General features: G+C 48.2%; 1 protein-coding gene and 2 non-coding genes across 4 annotated transcripts in view; all 3 read left to right on the forward strand.

The window, feature by feature from the left end:
• The first annotated feature begins 189 nt into the window (after positions 1-189).
• On the forward strand, positions 190-330 carry LOC120386520. The gene has a single exon (XR_005589757.1). It is a non-coding gene; the product is annotated as a U4 spliceosomal RNA (small nuclear RNA).
• Positions 331-2,657: 2,327 nt separating this feature from the next.
• On the forward strand, positions 2,658-2,798 carry LOC120386521. Its single transcript, XR_005589758.1, has one exon. It is a non-coding gene; the product is annotated as a U4 spliceosomal RNA (small nuclear RNA).
• A 5,352-nt stretch (positions 2,799-8,150) lies between these two features.
• PXN (paxillin) overlaps positions 8,151-15,405 on the forward strand; it is a 68,588-nt gene continuing 61,333 nt past the window's right edge. The window contains exon 1 of one of the 2 annotated variants that reach the window (XM_039504730.1): positions 8,151-8,243. In XM_039504730.1, coding sequence (XP_039360664.1) covers positions 8,231-8,243 — 13 coding nt within the window. In that variant the 5' untranslated portion in view covers positions 8,151-8,230. Of the gene's footprint in view, positions 8,244-11,002; positions 11,079-15,405 lie in introns of those variants that run through there. The other variant, XM_039504728.1, reaches the window with a different exon arrangement.

A 15,405-nucleotide genomic window follows, 5' to 3' on the forward strand; every position in this document is an offset into this window, starting at 1 on the left:
ATCGTTTTGAGTGGCATGAAGGCGCTGAACCCCTCAACCCTGCTGCATTTGGCGGTCACTGCTGGGTGCCTGAGAGAGTGTTCCTCAGGGCAGCTCGTACCCGACTTGCCGACACCTTATACTAGCGGTCCCCCTAACCCCACAGACTATGGCCCGTCGAGGGGCTACGGCGCCGAGGAGTTTATCGTTAGCTTTGCGCAGTGGCAGTATCGTAGCCAATGAGGTTAATCCGAGGCGCGATTATTGCTAATTGAAAACTTTTCCCAATACCCCGCCATGACGACTTGAAATATAGTCGGCATTGGCAATTTTTGACAGTCTCTACGGAGACTGAATGTAACTGGTGAACAACAGATTTAAATACACAATTTTTTTTCTGTGATTGGTGTAATAATTATTTTACGTGGTTCGTTACACACTCTTTGGGTATTTAAATATAGCTACTTTGCTTGTTTGTTCTGTCAGTAGTTTTGTTCGAGTGGTTTCTGCAAGTTTTTGTATGGTCTTCCTGTACTGCTTGCATGAAGTCTTGTAATTTTTTAGGTGTATAAAGTTCGTTGCATCTATATGTGATAGGCTATGTATGTTTTGTTCCCTTTATTTTTTGCTGCTGTCTGTTCCTGTTAATTAAGTATTTTAATAAATTGAGACCAACTCTTAACAATTTTAAATAAATCTCATTTTGTTTTTCCCCCATTGAAAGAAAGGGAAATGTGGCCTGAAAATTAAAGGTGACAAAGCAAAAAGATATAAAGTAGAAGTAAAGACATTATATATGAAATAACAAGAAGTCCAGTGGCACTTTAAAGACTAACATATGTTGAAGGCCAATTTAGTCAGGATGGATGTAGTCCACTCCCAATAATTGATGAGGTGTCAATATCAAGAGAGTTAAAATTGCTTTTGTAGTGAGCCAGCCTAGGGGGGCGCTAGGGGACAAGAGCTGAGGAAATGTTGTTCTAAGGGTACGTCCAGACTACCTGCCCTATCGGCGGGTAGCGATCGATTTATCGATCCCCGAACGCACTCCCCGTCGACTCCGGCACTCCACCGGAGTGAGCGGCAGTAGCAGAGTTGATGGGGGAGCCACAGACATTGATCCAGCGCCGTGAGGACGGGAGGTAAGTCGGAATAAGATACTTCAACTTCAGCTACGGTATTCCCATAGCTGAAGTTGCGTATCTTACATCGACACCCCCTCCTAGTGTAGACCAGGCCTAAGTCAGCCATAAAAATGTTGGCATACTGTGAGGCCATGTGGGTACCCATAGCATTGCCACTGACTTTAAGGTATAGGTTGTCCCCAAATATGAAATGATTGTGGGTGAAGACAAAGTCACAAAGCTCAGGAACAAATCTACACAGAAACACACCTAGAGCCCTGAGCAGGGGTATTCTATGTGCTACCCAAGATCCATAAACCTGGAAATCCTTGATACCCCATCATCTCAGGCATTGGCACTCTTACAGCAGGATTATCTGGCTATTTGGACTCTCTCCTCAAACCCTATGCTACCAGTACTCCTAGTGATCTTCGAGACACCACTGACTTCCTGAGGAAACTACAATGCATTGGTGATCTTCCTGAAAACACCATCCTGGTGGTCATCATGGATGTAGGAGCTCTTTACACCAATATTCCACACGAGGATGGACTACGAGTTGTCACAAACAGTATCCCTGATGTAGCCACGGCACACCTGGTGACAGCTTTGTGACTTGTCCTCACCCACAACCATGTCAGATTTCCCTCTCTTTGTATTCAGACCTCCTCATAAATTATTGGGAGTGGACTACATCCATCCTGACTAAATTGGCCTTCAGCATTGGCTCTCTACTTGTAAGGCAACTCCCTTCTCCTCATGTGCCAATATATATTTATGCCTGTATCTGTAATTTTCACTCCATGCATCTGAAGAAGTGGGTTTTTTACCTTTTGCCAAAATAAATGTGTTAGTCTTTAAGGTGCCACTGGACTCCTCATTGTTTTTGTGGATACAGACTAACACAGCTACCTCTCTGATATATATGAAATAAAATCAGGCAGAGGCTAATACAGCCAGCAGGGAGAAGGCTAGGATTTCTTTTACCAGAGGATTGAGAATGAAGAATTGGGGGTGACACACAAGACCCTTCTGGAGAGTTCAGAGGTATTTCAATAGTTTCTAAAAACCTGCTTTGAATATACCCATACTACACCATATGATATCAAGCAATGTAATTAATTAGAGATATTAATTAGAATGTACTCACTTATAAAAGTGATCTTAGATTTTTACCATGAAAGAAAGTTGTATGATAGATCAAACTGTAAATGATCCAGTATGACATCAATTTGATAATTTACATTGGAAATCTTTTTCTAATTCAGTAGTCTAACCTTTTTTCCTCGGCATTTTATAGGGTCAATACAATTAGCTAATTAGCATAAAATATCCCAGAATGCTTCAGTATCTTATCTTGTCTTTAAATTGGTAATAAAATTAGGGAAAGTCAAAGTCTGTGTAAATATCTTATTGCTTAATTATAACAGAGGTGGGTTTACACTGACCTGATGGAGGAAAGTTTTCAGGGCATTTTGAATGCTAGTGAAAACTCCCTTTAACCGAAAGGAGTGATCAGATTTTAGTGGTTTGTAAGATCAGAAAGTTTTCTTTAGCTTTGCGCAGTGGCAGTATCGTAGCCAATGAGGTTAATCCGAGGCGCGATTATTGCTAGTTGAAAACTTTTCCCAATACCCCGCCATGACGACTTGAAATATAGTCGGCATTGGCAATTTTTGACAGTCTCCTGTGAGACTGAGATTGTTGTTATAAAATCAGAGTTTAGTTTTGGGCATTTACTACAGTTTGTATAGTAGGTTTTTTTAGGTGTATCTGGGTTTTGAGTACAGCTGATAGTAGATGATATATTGTTTTAACCAACAAGCTTTAGGTGTTGTTTTCTTTAATCGTTACTTGTTACCAGTAAGTGCTGCTAAACACGGAAATGTAGGGAATGTTTTCTTTAACCAGTAAATGTCTCTCACTTATAAAAGTGATCTTAGACATTTACTATGAAGAAACCACATCCTTTTATCTTAGAAAAAGCAGTTGCTGAGTAAGTGGTTAGTTGAAACATCCTAATGGGCTAAATTCTGTGTTGTGGCTGCCACTGTTTTGAATGCATAGCTATTATGCAGACAGTACCCATCTCGCACCTTTCACATCATGATAGATTATCAGGTACTTACATCACATCACAGCCTTAGTTGCCATGGGTTGAATTCCTGTATTGAAGAGGGCATCTCCAATCCTTCATTTTGTGCAAATTTAGTGCAGCTTTTGAACTGTTGACTCATTGCCTATCTGACTCCCCTATCTCAAAGCTCAATTAACAAATTTATTCCTTATTTGCATGGCTAGGGACCCAGCACATTTGAGAGAAACAAATGGATGGTGTAAGTGGTTTGAGTAGAGAAGGGGGAGCCTGGAGCCTCTGACTGCCAGATCGGGGATTGAATGACAGGGGATGGATCACTTAATAAATTGCCTTGTTAGTAGGGCCAGGGTGGGGTAAGGAATCCTGCCTCTGTGCTGTACCTGCTCTAAGGAGAAACTGATGACTTTATGTCCCAGTGTTGCCCATCTGGCATCTTTCACCAGCAATGCAGTCACTTTCTTTAAGGTATGGCTCCACTGCATAGTTAACTCAACTTACTCCTCCTGAGCTACAAAAACCTTTATAAATAACAGGCGTATTTGTGGCACCTTAGAGACTAACACATTTATTTGAGTGTAAGCTTCATCGGACGCATAGAATGGAACATACAGCGAGGAGATATATATATATATATATATATATATATATATATATACAGAGAACAGGAAAAGGTGGGAGTTGCCCAACCAACTCTAAGAGGCTAATTAATTAAGATGAACTGTTGTCAGCAGGAGAAAAAAACTTTTGTAGTGATAATCAAGATGGCCCATTTAAGACAGTTTTTGACAAGATACTTAACATGGGGGAAATAGATTCAATGTTTGTAATGGCTCAGCCATTCCCAGTCTCTATTTTGTAGTGATTAACACTACAAAAGTTTTTTTCTCCTGCTGACAACAGTTCATCTTAATTAGCCTCTTAGAGTTGGTTGGGCTACTCCCACCTTTTCCTGTTCTCTGTATGTATATATATCTCCTCACTATATGTTCCATTCTACGTGTCCAATGAAGGGGGCGGGGGTAGTTCACGAAAGCTTACGCTCAAATAAATTTGTTAGTCTCTCAGGTGCCACAAGTACTCCTGTTATATTTGTTGATACAGACTAACATGGCTGCTACTCAAAAACCTTCATGTCTGCCTCCAGCCAGATAGTAACACACTGGGAGGGTGTTCTCTGGCTTGCCATTCCAGTCAGACAAAGTTCTCTACCGGAGCTGGAGAACTGCATTTGTTAGCACTAGATACCACACATGAGTGTGGGGTTTGAATGACAAACTAGCACATATGAAGTGGGAATTGATGTCTGTTCCTGAACCAAAGAAGTAGTTGGCAAGAATATTCATCTGAGGAGACATTGTGAAAAGGCATTGGAGGACTAAGAGCACCTAAATTAAGCTAGAGTGGCCTACATTACCGATTGGCCATGCTAATAGCTGGTATCTTGTGTGCGCTCATGTTTTAGCCTCTTCCAGTTAACTCAGGTTAAAAGCGCCAAAGCACTCAAGTGAGGCAGTTTTGTGTATGGGTGGGACTTGAATTAAGGAGACCACTTGAATCTATAACTTGAGCTAACTTGCCATGAAGACAAGTCTTTAGAGTTTTGATTTAAAAGCTGTTTTACTGGAAAACCATATCACCAGTGGTGATGGCCCTGCCATTTCTACTTCACCAGGCATTTCACAGGGAGTTCAGCTCAGCAGCTAGAGCAAAGTCTGTTTCTTAAGGGCCCAATTCTGAGAGGTATTGAGGCCCATTAATTTCAATGGGAGTTGCAAGCAATCAATAACACCCAGGATTGGGCCAATTCTGCATTTGCCTTTCATGTCTTGACACATACTTGTTCAGAATCAATGAGGCCCTGGACTGTTGGTTTAATGTTGTGCTAATTTGCACGCTGAGATTTTAATAGGATGGCACTGGATGTAAATCAGCACAGAATTGGCCTTTAAAGCTAGTCCCTGGTGTCGCCTTCTTCTTGACTGTAACCTATCTGAATCTCTAAATCCATGATGTAGTCTTTCCAGCACACATGGCCTAATTCTCCATGAGGTGGTTAGTGATACACCTCTACCCCAATATAGCATGACCCAGTATAACACACCTTCACATATAATGCTGTAAAGCAGTGCTCCAGGGGGTGGGGCTGCGCGCTCCGGTGGATCAAAGCAGGTTCGATATAATGCAGTTTCACCTATAATGTGGTAAGATTTTTTGGCTCCCGAGGACAGCATTATATCAGGGTAGAGGTGTATACCTTTATCAACAGCAGTCATTATTGTTGTACTATTAATTTGTACATGGAATCAATGCTCATCGCTTCCAACCAAGAACTTAACAGGTTAGTTCATCCTAGCCTACCTTAATGTCGATGATGCAGGAAAGATGCAGCTCCCTTTACCATATATGGCTATTTTCACTAATTGCTTGACTACTGTATGTCCCTGGATTACTTTAGAAATTTAAAAAATGCAGACAAGGCATCAATACAAATGCACTGCAGTTTATTTTTTTATTCACAGTAAGATACAGAACACATCATATACCAAGAAAGATGCCTGTCTCACTCGTTCCTGGGAAGCAAGATGTAGATTCCAAGGAACCTGTGTGGCAGTGCTGGGAGAGAAAGACATAATTCCTGTGAATTTAGGACTTCCAAATTACCAACCGCAACAATCCACGGTTGTGTGTATCTATGCCTGAGAACCACAGATCCCCAAGTCATCTCGCTATGTAATACTGCCATACACCAACAGTAACAACCTAGAGACGATAATAGACAGGGAGTCAGACTTGAGATAATAGCAACATGGCCAGACTACATGCACATGGTGTTTAAAATGTCTGTTTTGTCACAGGTTGCTGGGAGTTTCTTAACTCATGCCCATGAGACTTCATAGCAAAACACACATGTATAAGTTTTGTATATTAATCATATTGACATCACAATAGCCATGCAGCACTCTCTACGCTCCCTATGTCCTTTCCCAGCATATATGGGATGCAGCATAAACCTGGGATGAATTTCTGGGGGCTGCTGATTATTCTAAAGTCTCAGCCAGGAACAGGGAAAGGATAGTGCAGTGTCCCTTGACCTAATGACGATACTTCTTAGTAGGGGAAATCATGATGTCTACTGGACTGTGTTAGCCAGGAAACTGGGTGTGCCTGTGTTTGGAGAGTGAAAAAATAAAGCACAGGGGATTGTTAGTAGTTGATTGCAAGGTCTCTGTGTTTTCTTTACAACAAACTGCAATCTCGCATGTGCACGCTACACTACAGGACATGCAGTGAGGCTTTAAAAACATACCCTGGCTCATTAGGTTTCATTTTTAGGAAAAATGGTGCACAAGTGGTGTTGTCTGAGTTCCCTAGCACTTTGACCTTGTCTACACTGCCAATTTTCAGGAAATCTCTCGTCAGAGCCCATGACTGTTTTTAACCATCCTGTCATCTGGAGTACAATAAGATAAGAGGACAGAGTGGTACAAATACTAGCTGTGACAGAAGTGGGGCTGCTTTGTAATCATTTGTGATCACTGTATGGTTGATTTGTTTTGGACGTTTACTGTATGGATATACTAGCTTAATTTAATAGGCGGTTGTAAGGAAAAGCAGTCAGGACGGAAACAATGGCTGAGGGTGAGCCACCCCACAGTAAATACTTGGTGGCCCCTATGGGACAATGGCAGAGACATTGGTTCTGAGGCATCTGGCTCTATCTCCAGCTGAGGCTACTGAACTGGTTTGGACAGCAAGGCCCAGGCCTGGTAACCAACAAGAACAAAGGAGCTTCTAGCTGGATCATCAAGGACTCCCTCCCTCTCTCAAGAGGGTAGTAGTTGGGGCACTATTTGGGGAAACCAGACTGACACAGCTTCCTGCTAGGGTGTCTGAAGAAGCTAGGTAGGCTACCATAAGGGGATGGTACATCATTAGGTAGGCTAGACATACATGTAGATTGTTAAAACAACGAGGAGTCCTTGTGGCACCTTAGAGACTCACAAATTTATTTGGGCATAAACTTTCGTCTATAATCCCTTCAGGCTGGGAGCTGGAGTTCCCAGGACCACCACCAGGTGGCAGTGCCTTAGTGCAGTCTCAGCTGCCTCAGTAGTCAGGTACCTCTAACAAGCCATGTGCTGCCCAGCACTACAGAGGGGCATTGCATAATTCATGGGTCCACCTGGGGTCCAGCACCTTTGGACCTACCTCATGACGCAGCACGCCCCTGGCACCACCCCACAGTTGTGTCCACCTTGCTCCACACTGCAGCACAGCAACCCCCATCACACCCCCGGCATGTGATGAAGCATCCAGTCACCATGCATCACGCAGCATCCTGTGGCACCACCCCCATGGGACTGTCCCGTGGCACTGCCTATGCCAACACCAGCCTCTGGCACAGTTCCCATGGGACCCTGTGTGGCAACAGCCCCCGTGGGATTGTCCTGTGGCAGATTCCCTGACACCAACTTGTGGCACGGCCCCCCGTGGCACCAGTCTGTGGCACAGCCCCCCTAACACCAGCCTGTGGTAGAGCCTCCCATGGCACCATGCTGTGGCACGGCCCCCCCGTGGCACCAGTCTGTGGCACAGCCCCCCTAACACCAGCCTGTGGTAGAGCCTCCCATGGCACCATGCTGTGGCACGGCCCCCCGTCACGTGGCACCAGTCTGTGGCACAGACTCTCTGACACCAGCCTGTGGCACAACTTCCTGTGGCACCTCCTGTGGCAGCCACCCCCGTGGTACCGTCCTGTGGCACAGCCCCCCCGTGTCATGCTGCCTCCTAACCCCACCGCCCCCCGACGCCAGGCTGGGCTCGGCGCCTAGAACTGGCTCAGGACGGGAGCTGAAGTTCTCAGACCCACCACGAGGTGGCAGCGTCTCACGGGAAGCACAGCGGCGCGCCACGCGCCCGGCCGCTCGGGGAGCGCGCACGCCGTAGAGGTGGTGCGGGAGCGCGCCCGCGGGGCTGGCAGAAAAAGTTGCTGCGAGCGGAGCGCGGCGGCTGCGGGCCCGGCCGGACCATGGACGACCTGGGTGAGTGCGAGAGCCGGGCACGGCCATGGGCGACAACCGCCCCGCCCCCCGGGCTCGGCCTGCACCCCCCGACCCCCCCGCCTGCACCCCCAACCCCGCCCCCCGGGCTCGCCCTGCACCCCCCGCCCCCCCGCCTGCACCCCCAACCCCGCCCCCCGGGCTCGCCCTGCACCCCCCTCCGCACCCCCCGGGGCTCGGCCTACCCCCCCTCCGCCCCCCCCCCGCCTGCACCCCCAACCCCGCCCACCGGGGCTCGCCCTGCACCCCCCTCCGCACTCCCGGGGCTCGGCCTGCACCCCCGCCTGCACCCCCAACCCCGCCCCCGGGCTCGCCCTGCACCCCGTCCCCGCCTGCACCCCCAACCCCTCCTCCCGGGCTCGCCCTGCACCCCTCCGCCCCCACCTGCACCCCAACCCCGCCCCCGGGCTCGCCCTGCACCCCCTCCGCACCCCAGGGCTCGGCCTACACCCCTCCGCCCCCGCCTGCACCCCAACCCCGCACCCCGGGCTCGCCCTGCACCCCCTCCGCACCCCGGGGCTCGGCCTGCACCCCGCCTGCACCCCCAACCACGCCCCCCGGGCTCGCCCTGCACCCCCGTCCCCGCCTGCACCCCAACCCCTCCTCCCGGGCTCGCCCTGCACCCCTCCGCCCCCACCTGCACCCCCAACCCCGCCCCCGGGGCTCGCCCTGCACCCCTCCGCCCCCGCCTGCACCCCAGCCCTCCCCCGGGCTCGCCCTGCACCCCCTCCTGTACCCTCCTCCGCCCCTCCCGCCTGCACCCCTCTGCCCGCATCCCCTTCCCGGCCTCTGCACCCCAGCCTGAGCCCCATGTCCTCCTCCGCCCCTGGCCCTTCCTGCACCTCCCAGCCTGAACCCCACGTCCTCCCGCCCCAGCCTGCACCTCAACCCCACCCCGGGCTCTCCCTGCACCCCTCAGCGTGAACCCCATGTCCTCCTCCACCCCAGCCTGCACCCCCATGGCTCTCCCTGCACCCCTCAGCCTGCACCCCTTTCCATGGCCTCTGCACCCCAAGCCTGAACCCCATGTCCTCCTCTGCTCCCGCCTGCACCCCAGCCTGCATCTCCACCCCTGGGCTCTCCCTGCACCCCTTAGCCCCCGCCTGCACCTCCTCTGCCCCCAGCCCTCACCCCTTCCTCGGCCTCTGCACCCCTCAACCCCAGCCTGCACCGCCTCCGCCCCAGCCAGTATCCCCGGGCTCTCCCTTCACCCCAGCCTGCACCCCGCGTTCTCCTCTGCCCCCAGCCTGCACCCCGGGCTCTCCCTGCCCCCTCTACCCCCAGCCTGCACTGCCTTCCCAGCCTCTCCTGCACCCTCACAGTCCCTCCCCGCCTGCACCCCCTCCCCAGCCTCTCCTGCACCCTCTCAGCCCCTCTCCTGCCTGCACCCCCGCACCCATCTGCCCCCAGCCTGCACCCCTTCCCAGCCTCTCCTGCACCCCAGCTTGAAACCCCATGTCCCCTCTGCCCCCAGCCCGAATCCCTCCCGGTCTCTCCCTGCACCCCTCAGCCCCTCCCCAGCCGGCACTCCCTGCACCCCTGCCCGGCCTCTCCTGCATCCCCCTCAGCTCCTTCTCCCCGCCTGCATCCCCACACTCCCCTTGCAGCATGTATCCCTCAGCCCCTCCCACAAGCCCTTCCAGCCTGCACCCAACCTCTCTCCAGCCTCTGTCTGCATCCTCCTCAGCCCTTCCCTCCCAGCCCGCACCCCTCCAGCCTCTGCCTGCATTCCGTTCAGCCCTCCCTACAGCCCTGTCAGCCCTCCCTCCCCAATCTGCACCCCTGGTTGTACCCCACCCCTCTTCCTCAGATTGCACCCCCCATTGCACATCCACACACCCCTGAGCCCCTTCCCCTCCAGCCTGCACCCCCAGTCCCTTCACAACACACCCCTAACCTCTCATCCACCTCTGCTTGCATCTCTCACAGCCCAATCCACAAGTCCCCCTCAGCCCACACGCTTTCCTTTCCAGGCAGCACCCCCCAATCCCTTCAGCCCACGCCCCACCCTGTCACCTGCCTCTGCTTGTACCCCCCTCAGCCCGCATCCCCCGCACTCCATACCTCAGCCCGCAGCCCCAAGCCTGCACCACCTCTGCCTATACCCCCTGCATCCCCCATGCAGCCTCAAGTCTGCCCTCCTATGCAGCCCCTCATCTTGCATCCCGAAGACCCCCTTCAGCCTGCACCCCTCTCCCACATCCCTCAACCTGCACCACCTTCATTTCTCCTACACGTGCTTATCTGTAAGCCTGTGCCCCCAGATCACCCCCAGCCTGCAACCCCTCACGGGCCTCTGCCTGCATCCCCCTCAGCCCCTCCCCCCGAACACACCTCCCTGAGCTTGCAGCTCCCCCATCTCCCACTTTCCTACACCCCAAATTGGTTTGTAAACCTGCCTGTGCCTCCACCTCCCCTCCCCCCAGTGTGTATCCCACTCTTTCTTAGCTTTTACCTGACCACTGGCCTGTACCCTGCTTGGTCTTCCATTATTGTGCACCCTGTCTCCGATTGGTCTGCCATAGCTTCCCCACCTTTCCCTTGTGCACATTTTAAACCACTCACCCTTTCCTCTATTTGTATCCTGACTAGGAGAATTGCACTTTTTACTGCTCTCTCCATCAACAGTATTCTTTCCCCTGCCATTGCTATAGTGTCTGGCTTCTGTTTTTAGGCCTGGCTTGCATGTGTAAAGTGATCTCCTAGGAACCTTTGAGATGAAACTGACGGGCAGACTTTGCAATCACATTGCAACCATGATACAATCATGTTCAGAATTCATTCCGGCATCATGTCCTTTCTCTGCTGCTCCCTCAGGTGCAGAGCAACTTTATGAACCATCCACAACTCCTCAGCAGAGGAGTATGTCAAACAACTGTAGGGGGAGGGATAGCTCAGTGGTTTGAGCATTGGCCTGCTAAACCCAGGGTTGTGAGTTCAATCCTTAAGGGGGCCACCTAGGGATTTGGGGCAAAAATCAGTACTTGGTCCTGCTAGTGGAGGCAGGGGGCTGGACTTGATGACCTTTCAAGGTCCCTTCCAGCTCTAAGAGATAGGATATCTTCATGCGAAAGAGCTATAGAATCTCTGTTTACCTCCCACCCCTATCAGGGAAGGAAGATGGATCCCCCAAAATTCCCTAGTGTTCTGGGAGATGTTAGGGTGACCAAGTTCTGCTTATGAAACTGATTAAATCAAACACTGGGGTAGGGCTACAATCCATTACTTCCATCATACCTTTAATAGAAACCAGACATTCACTTAAGATCTGCTCCAAGAAAATCACAGTTTTATTACCGGACTCAGAAGCTCAAATTACAGTGCTAGCTTCAAGCCGGCAGTAACACCTTCAGAAAAGACATTCTAAACTGGCTTGGGATAATACTGTTGAGAAACAGTCAGTTGGTCTTTGGGAGGCATGCTGCAACCCTAACATTCCTGGGGAGCAGCAGTTCCCTTGTTAGTGAGCAAGCCCCCTCCCAGATGGAAGTGGTCAACAGTCTAGTTCAGGAGTAGGCAACCTATGGCACACATGCCAAAGGCGGCACGCGAGCTGATTTTCAGTGGCACTCTCACTGCCCGGGTTCTGGCCGCCGGTCCGGGGGGCTCTGCATTATAATTTAATTTTTAATGAAGCTTCTTAAACATTTTAAAAACATTATTTTCTTTACATACAGCAATAGTTTAGTTATATATTATAGACTTATAGAAAGAGACCTTCTAAAAACATTTAAATGTATTACTGGCACACGAAACATGAAATTAGAGTGAATAAATGAAGACTCGGCACAGCACTTCTGAAAGGTTGCCGACCCCTGGTCTAGTTAGATGTTGGAGAAGAACCTCCAATAGCAACAAACTGATAGTTGTATTGGAGGAGGAGGCAGTCCTGGGCTTTTTTTGTTTTTTTTTCCCCCCTCATATCCCACAGCTTAGGCACCTTTCAGAGATGTGGTTTTGGCTGAGTGGCGTTTGGCTTCTAGTGCCAGGTTTTCAGTGTGTTCTTACTAGTAATGTATCCCTGGTGATTTATTGGCTTGCTGAAGAGCATCTTTATGGGTGAGCACACAGATAATGTTTGTAGGACCATCTTAGAGCCTTCCCTACATGCTTCTAAAGCCATAGGAGTTGAGCTGTGCCAGCTACAACTGTTACATTCCTTAAATTCAAAGTGCTGTGCCATCTGGCCAGATAGCTTATTGCTTGCCTCAATAATGGCTTTTTCTCTCCATCTAATATATTCAGACAGTGCGAAGATTAAAGGTGAATTGCAGAAGTCTGAAAAATTGGGTTTGTGCCGTTTTTGTGGTGCATTACACTGTATAAAGAAGACCTGAAAGCTAATTTTTTGTTTTGCTTTTGTTTTTTATGTTAGAAATATCTGAAATTTCAAGTCAAGTCTTTGGTTTTGCAGGAGGTGTTGGGTGTACATTGGGAATTTTTTCATACTTTGATTTAATTGATGCAAGCGTTTGAATTTAATTAAGGTGTCCTTCCTCTTAAGAGCTCATTGGATGTTAGGAGTTAAATATGCTGGCATGAGCAGACACAAAACACATTTAAAAAAACAAGTGAATTAAAAATCCATTCCTCTTTCAGCAGCTCAAGTTTTGCTCTTCCGCCATGTCATGTTTGTAACAGTTCTCCGTTTGTCTATATGGTCTTTCAGGATAGACAAGGTCCGAATAGCTAAAGCGGAATCCTCTCTCCTCCTTAACAGCTTTTCATATCTATAGTATCCACCATAAAGAAGCAAACCTGCTACAAGCCCAGTTACTTTTCCTGTTGCAGATCATTGTCAACATGAAAGCTGCCTGCTCTTTAGAATTGTGTTAGTCTTTGGGAATGTAGAGGAGAAGGGATAGTATGTCGGACGGTGTGGGACAAATTAATGCTTGGTGTAACTCTACAGAAGTGAAGTTACCTACATCATGGGTGAATTTGACTATATTGCTGAAACTTTTGAACCTATTGCATAAAAGCCCTTCCACACTATTTTTTTCATTGAAGAGAAGGATCCAGAAGAATCTTACTTTCATGCTGCTTGTGAGTGGAGGTCAGGGAAGGAGGATATTATGAAAGGTCTGGGTGAATGGATTTTTGTTGTTTTAGGGGTTTGTTTAGAGCAGGTAAATGTTGCCATTGCGTTTTCTCCAGTGTTGGAGAAATTTATCTTCCAACACACAGGCCATGCCAGAAACTCTTTAAAAATGCTACAGATGAAACTTGTGCATCACAGTGAATGAGCAGTCTGTGGTGCAACGCACTGTTTGCATGAGCACTGTTACACACTAGAGCAGCACATGGGGACAAAAGGGGCGTTTGCGCAGGTGAGAGATATATTTAGATCTGTGTCCCTTGCTCTTTTGAAGAGATCGGTGCAATCATAGGCGGGTTCTTGGAAGTTGATTAGGAAGGTTGGTGACTGGGGTTCTCTTTCTGAAGTGTCATAAACCAGTGTGGAAAATTAAATTACTCTCTCAAAAAGAGGGAAGTGTCTGCATTATTTTTGGGTCTGTTGCCCGCAGAATACCAGAGAAGGATGCAGTGTGATGTAAGGCAGGAAGGGATGATCTGGGGATTCCCGGCATGATAACTGCCAAAGGCATGTGTTTTGATTATGACTCTTTTAGATGACAAATTAGGATGTTGAATCATCAATGGTACTACAGCACCTACCCTGTCCGAACAGGTATCCCTGAGGCCTGCTCATTGGGATCTACCAGACCCACAATGAGGGGATGGGAAGAATGGAATCTGACTTATCTTCTTGTTTTATTTTGGAGACCATGTTAGGCCTGCCACCTGAGGAGGGTAGTTTTAAGTTTGCTTCTTGTTTTGTAGATTTCAGATGCAGCTTGATTGTGTGGCTTCCTCTGTTTCTTATGGCCTGAGGGAAGTGATCTGTGTGGTGATTGTCTTTAACCTCTTTAAAAGTATTAAATTTGCTATTATTAAACACATTCTCTTACGTGTGGTACTGTTTTAAATTAATTGACTTTTAACTGTGGTGTGTATTTTGCATTTCACTCAGTTTGGACAATAAAAAAAGTCCAATTTCACCTCTGTTAGTTCTTAGGCTTGTTCTATGCTAGCAACTTATGTTGATATAACTACGTCGCTCAGGAGTGTGGAAAATCCACGTAACTGTGCAAGGCACTAACTCCTGGTGTAGACAGTGCTTTGTTGGTGGAGGGCTTCTCCTGTCAACTAGCTACTGCCTCTCACGAGCTGACAGGAGAAGCCCACCTTACAGTGACGCAGCTGTGCTGCTGCAGCATTGAAAGTGTAGGCGAGCCCTTAGTCACTTTCTGACTTCCTCATGGACTAGTACAAAATTGCAATATTTTAGTTTCAAGCACTGAGGTGGCTATTTAAATCTTCATCAGCTGTTTTCTTTGAAATGACAGAAGCATGGAAACACTTCTGCAAAACCTCCGCTCAGCTTAGTTTAAAAAAAGCACAGTCTTGGTAACTTGCACAAAAATTGGTTCTGTTTTTAGAATCATCTCTTTTGAGGTGAAAATTCCTGGTACTGTGCTGCTTCATTTTGATTGCAAAATCCAGCTAAAACAATTGTGGCTTCATTTAAAAAATGATTGGGAATTGGTAAAAGAGGTTTCATAAATAGATTATGCGTTTGGTGTTTAGTAAGGAATGAATGAATGGCAATATTCTGGCTGTGCATAAACAGAACTTTTTAACTGTTCAAATGTGTTCTGATTTTAGACACATTTGCTGGTGGCAGGTTGCTTATTTCGTCTGATGGTTAAGGTAAAGTGCTAGATTAAAAGATTCAGCTACATGAGATAGAGTTTTATTTTAAACTTTGTTTTTCTCTGTGGTAGCACATCTTCCCCCATCCTCTTTTTAAAGTTTTATCCCTGCTCCATTGAAGTTAGAGGGAGCTTTGCCTTTGATTTTCATGGAAGCGGTATTTAGTCTTATGCATATGTTTACATCTGTGTGTTGTCTCTCCTGGTATGGGGAAGATTGCTGTGCTCTGCAGAGACATGCTGTCTCTTTCTCTCCCTTGGTGGGTGATGGGTCTGACTGACTCACTTCCCTCAGGTTAGATGCCTTGCAGTTTGTAGAGCTGACCTGGTACTGGGCTGCTCTGACTGAATGTTTAGTGTGAAATTGC

Source organism: Mauremys reevesii, linkage group 18 (assembly GCF_016161935.1).
Source record: "Mauremys reevesii isolate NIE-2019 linkage group 18, ASM1616193v1, whole genome shotgun sequence".
Classification (NCBI taxonomy): Eukaryota; Metazoa; Chordata; order Testudines; family Geoemydidae; genus Mauremys; species Mauremys reevesii.